This window comes from Corticium candelabrum, chromosome 15, assembly GCF_963422355.1.
Source record: "Corticium candelabrum chromosome 15, ooCorCand1.1, whole genome shotgun sequence".
Lineage (NCBI taxonomy): Eukaryota > Metazoa > Porifera > Homoscleromorpha > Homosclerophorida > Plakinidae > Corticium > Corticium candelabrum.
The window spans coordinates 1,582,094-1,587,093 of NC_085099.1; the positions used below are offsets into that span (position 1 = coordinate 1,582,094).

General features: G+C 45.0%; 3 protein-coding genes across 3 annotated transcripts in view; 1 reads left to right on the forward strand and 2 right to left on the reverse strand.

Annotated features, from left to right (window-relative positions):
• Positions 1-218, reverse strand: part of LOC134190874 (uncharacterized) — a 9,409-nt gene extending 9,191 nt beyond the window's left edge. Inside the window, exons 1-2 of the mRNA XM_062659411.1 lie at positions 107-218; positions 1-42 (exon numbers count right to left, since the gene is read on the reverse strand). The exon at positions 1-42 is cut by the window's left edge and continues 68 nt beyond it. Coding sequence (XP_062515395.1) covers positions 1-42; positions 107-202 — 138 coding nt within the window. The 5' untranslated portion in view covers positions 203-218. The remainder of the gene's footprint in view (positions 43-106) is intronic.
• A 47-nt stretch (positions 219-265) lies between these two features.
• On the forward strand, positions 266-3,994 carry LOC134190831 (molecular chaperone MKKS-like). Its single transcript, XM_062659354.1, has 9 exons — positions 266-327; positions 392-568; positions 666-900; positions 1,904-2,123; positions 2,180-2,346; positions 2,407-2,561; positions 2,780-2,895; positions 2,956-3,084; positions 3,768-3,994. The coding sequence occupies exons 1-9, from the start codon at positions 266-268 to the stop codon at positions 3,992-3,994; spliced, it is 1,488 nt and encodes a 495-aa protein (XP_062515338.1).
• Positions 3,995-4,032: 38 nt separating this feature from the next.
• LOC134191311 (dynein axonemal assembly factor 9-like) overlaps positions 4,033-5,000 on the reverse strand; it is a 17,823-nt gene continuing 16,855 nt past the window's right edge. Inside the window, exons 33-34 of the mRNA XM_062659915.1 lie at positions 4,324-4,483; positions 4,033-4,235 (exon numbers count right to left, since the gene is read on the reverse strand). Coding sequence (XP_062515899.1) covers positions 4,132-4,235; positions 4,324-4,483 — 264 coding nt within the window. The 3' untranslated portion in view covers positions 4,033-4,131. The remainder of the gene's footprint in view (positions 4,236-4,323; positions 4,484-5,000) is intronic.

Here is a 5,000-nt window from a genome sequence, read left to right on the forward strand (position 1 = left end):
AGATCGTTTCAACTGACTCCTCAACTTTCTGTCTCGAACAAACTGCAACAAAACGTGAATTCAATTTTGCCAAAAAAAGTACAAAACCCAGACCAAGATATCCTACCTCTATGTTCTTCAGTTTCTCTCCTCTTCTGTACTTTTCCACGCCGGGCTCTTCCTCTTCTTCTTTCTCACTTTGAGAAGACGAATCTTCATTCATTATGAAGGAGCAAACGTGTGCGTCACGTGATGTATTTTCGACCGAGGTCCCGGATAAATATCCATGGAAACAGCTCTTCGAGCTTTGCTGAAAGTTATCGGTCCTGCTAGAGGGCCGTTTGGAAGGTGTGTTTTTGTAAGTATGCGTGCTGCTTGTTTTGGTTTTGAGATTTCGTTTTGTCTCTCGCAGAATTCAAGCTATCCAAGTCGGTTGCCACGGAAACGTAGTTATGACGTCGTCTAGTCGACACACGATGAATTTGCTGTCGTTGGAGAATCCATACTTTAAAATAATCAAATCGGGAACAGTTGGTCATCTAAATAATTTTCATGATGGAGGATTGCTGGTTGCAACATTTGCAACAAAGTTAGTCAAAGACATTAATATTAATTAATTAATTAATTAACAATTAAATACGCATTTATACGCATTTTATTAATATTTATATCCTCTCTTGAGTCAGGCTTGTTCTTGCCGGATTGTCTTCGGAGATCCCTCGGCAGCTCGTCATTTCTGTGTATGCACATGCTAGGTCGTTGTGTCTTGAGCATCTCGATGGTGACTCAGGCATGGTTGTGTCGCTTGAACTGAACGACGCAGAGATGATGCTGAATGTCGTCAAGAGCATCCTCTGCAGCAAGCCGCTTTGTTGCCTGTCGCCTCTGTCATTGCAATCCCTAGCTTTGCTACTAGTAAAGGTATGGTTATATGGCGCGCGCGCACACACACACACACACACACACACACACACACACACACACACACACACGCACACACACACACACACACACACGCACACAGTGACACACACACACATACACGCACACACACACACACGCACACAGTGACACACACACATGCACACACAGTGACACACACACACACACACACACACACACACACACACACACACACACACACACACACACACACAGTGACACACACACACACACACACACACACACACACACACACACACACACACACACACACAGTGACACACACACACACACACACACAGTGACACACACACACACACACACACACACACACACACACACACACACACACACACACACACACACACACACACACACACACACAGTGACACACACACACACACACACAGTGACACACACACACACACACACAGTGACACACACACACACACACACACACACACACACACACACACACACACACACACACACACACACACACACACACACACACACACACACACACACACACACACACACACACACACACACTGCAGTTCAAACGCGTTAAGCATGAAAATATATGTCACTACAGTACCATTGGGCTGGGCTGACTACTATGTATATGGGTTATTGTATGATTAGAGTGCTATATGGCTTTTACAAACACAAGCCATATACCACACTGATCATAAATACTTTATACAATGATCACGTGACATTTATATTAACTAGAAGTGACTTATTACACACTTGCCATACTATACATCACATACACCATCTAAACACGCACTCAGACTGGTCACATGTTACGTGACCACGGTATAATAACAATAATAATTAATGATATACGCCTGCACTCTGGCTGTACTGTACCAGATGGTTGACCACTACAGCCAGTCAACTAGCAGTAGACACCGAACTGACTGATACAACATGTGGTTGTTATTGAGATGGTAGAGCATGATTGTGTCTTCCACAGGCATACTTCACCACTCTTCCTATTAGTCTCGCTCACGACTCGCCTCTCGAAAGAGTCCGATTTACCTTACTACGCGGCGAAGAAAGCGACAAGTCTGAACTATTCGATGGCGTCCTTCTAACGACATCACCACAGTCAAAACAATTCGTAAAAACATTACAAAATATGAAAAAATTCACGGTCGCAGTTTTCAACATTTCGCTAGCCGGAGATGCCGAAGGTAGGCTACTATGTCTATGTGTTGTACATCCATTAGCCTATTTGTTTGGCTCTTAGACTGGCCCGAACGATTGACGGTCGACTTGCTTGGATATGATTTTTCGGATGACGGCTCGTTCAAGTCTTTGATCGATTGTGCTGATGAGCTGATCAGATTAGGAGTCAATCTCGTCGTCTGTCAAAAGTGTATCCATCCTGGAATGAAGTCTCATTTGCAAAGCAAGGTCATTACCTAAAGCTAGGGGTGAAATTATTGGGTACAAGTTAGTGTGTTCGAATGGTAGGGAGTTCTGTCTATTGATCGGGTGTCTATCCAGTGTATCGAAGCAGTTGGGAGTGTGAGCGGTGCAAGTTTCCTGTCGGATGTTCATCCGCCCTTTCCGATGACGTCGTTCGGACGCTTGGAAGAGATCAACTATATTATACGTCACGAGAAATGGTTCGATAAGTCAATGGTGTGTGTGTGTGTGTGTTTGTCACTGTCTGTGTCTGTGTCTGTGTCACTGTGTGTGTGTGTGTGTGTGTGTGTGTGTGTGTGTGTGTGTGTGTGTGTGTCTGTGTCACTGTGTGTGTGTGTGTGTGTGTGTGTGTGTGTCACTGTTTGTGACTAATTGTATTACAACATGTGGTGTATCTGATTGTGTCTATGTATGCCAGTTTCCTGCAGCTCAAGCCTCCTATGTCAGCCGGTGAGATGCCTATCAATACAATCCTGCTGTGTGCAAGTAACGAAACGAGTCTAGACGAACTAAAGTCGACATGCGAACAAACAAGTAAGACACGGTCACTAGAGTTGAAAGTAAGGTAGCTGCTACAACCTCCTATTTCCACAGTTTGTACTCTCACTCACGTAGTGACCAAGGCGATACGAGGAGGGGGGTGGATGGAGAGACAACTGGCTGACCACCTGAGATGCTCAAAACCCGACAATGACATACTTCACAAACTGCGATTAACGAAGAGTAAGATTATTGTTGGAGACACACCACGTATGTTGCTCATTTGTTCATAGAGCAGTGTGTGTGTGTGTGTGTGTGTGTGTGTGTGTGTGTGTGTGAGTCGTCTGTGTGTGTGTGTGTATGTCACATGTGCATGTGTGTCACGTGTGTGTGTGCATGTGTGTGTGTGCATGTGTGTGTGTGTGTCAATGTGTGTGTGTGTGTGTGTGTGTGTGTGTGTGTGTGTGTGTGTGTCAATGTGTGTGGGTGCATCAATGTGTGTCCGTGTGTTTGTCATTGTGTGTGTTGTGTGTGTGTCAGTGTGTGTGTGTGTGTGTGTGTGTGTGTGTGTGTGTGTGTGTGTGTCAATGTGTGTGTGTGTGTGTGTGTGTGTGTGTCAGTGTGTGTGTGTGTGTGTGTGTGTGTGTGTCAGTGTGTGTGTGTGTGTGTGTGTCAATGTGTGTGCGCACGTGTGTGTGGGTGCATCAATGTGTGTGCGTGTCATTGTGTGTGTGTGTGTGTGTGTGTCAATGTGTGTGTGTGTGTGCGCGCACGTGTGTGTGGTTGCATCAATGTGTGTGTGTGCGTGCACGTGTGTGTGTGTGTGCGTGCACGTGTGTGTGTGTGTATGTGTGTATGTGTCAATGTGTGTGTGTGTGTGTGTGTGTCAACACATAAGTATTAACCGACCGGTGTCATACTTATAGGTCAATATGGAACAATAATCGAGCGGTTTGCACAGTGTTTGGATGCATTGGCCGTGCAACTCGACCCTCTCGATGGCATGCTAACGGACAGACCACACCCACGCAATTCAACAAATGCCGAGCAAGCTTCAGTGTTCGATTCGTACGTAGTGAAACTGAACGCTCTGTCTACCGCAATAGAAATAGCTATCGCCTGTCTTAGAGTAACGAATGTCATTTCAGAGTAGCAGCCGATTAAAATAAAATAATGATATAATCTCAGCCATACATGCAGTCATTATGGAAATAAAATACGGATTTGTATCATGACAATAAAATCTGTGTGTGCGTGTGCGTGTGTGTGTGTGTGTGTGTGTGTAGTCCTTCACTCAAACATGTCAGCCACTGCGTTCTGGTCTAGTTCACTGTTATGGCGGTCGATCTCTTTGTTTTGTGCGTCTAGGAAGTCGTCAATAAACTGATCTAAACCTAACAGAACGGACGAGGATTACAAGCTGTGTGTGTGTGTGTGTGTGTGTGTGTGTGTGTGTGTGTGTGTGTGTGTGTGTCCACGTACATGGGTGCTTATCGCTCTTTTCTCCGTCCATCGAAAGAAAGTGAGAGCCGTTGTAGAACGTTCCGGGTGGAAGGGGATCGTGTTTGTGAGCAGAGTTGATGCTATCTATCTCTGTTGAGGTGAGGCCACTTCTTGTTCGGTGAGCCTTCTTTGTTTCCATCTGTGTGAGTAAGAACAGAGTCAATCAATTTTGTGTGAACAATAGAAATAGGAGTGAAACCAGTTGAAGACAGAAAATTATGAAAACGTCGTGGTCTATGAAACAGAGTGGTTTATGTTCGGTGTAGGGGCTTTCTTGAGGTAAACAGTTTCGACTTTGCTTCACCTCAAGCCTCGGGGTTGGCATTGGTTCTTGCCTATAGTGTAGCATCTCTAGTGTAGCATCTCTAGTGTCATGGACTTATGTTTGTATTCTATTGCTGTGGAGACAGACAGACAGACAAACAGACGGATGGACGGACATAGACAGACAGACAGACAAACAAACGGATGGATGGACAAACATAGACAGACAGACAAACAACAGACAGACAAACAGACAACAGACAGACAGACAACAGATAGACAGACAACAGACAGACAACAGACAGACAGACAACAGACAGACAGACAACAGATAGACAGACAACAGACAGACAAACAAACAACAGACAGACAAACAACAGACAGACAGACAG

Coding starts and splice junctions, on each gene's coding strand:
- LOC134190831 (XM_062659354.1), top strand. CDS start 266: ATGGAAACAGCTCTTCGAGCTTTGCTGAAAGTTATCGGTCCTGCTAGA. Junction 2,347..2,406: donor AGTCTCATTTGCAAAGCAAG/GTCATTACCTAA, acceptor TTCGAATGGTAG/GGAGTTCTGTCTATTGATCG. Junction 2,896..2,955: donor GTCGACATGCGAACAAACAA/GTAAGACACGGT, acceptor CTATTTCCACAG/TTTGTACTCTCACTCACGTA.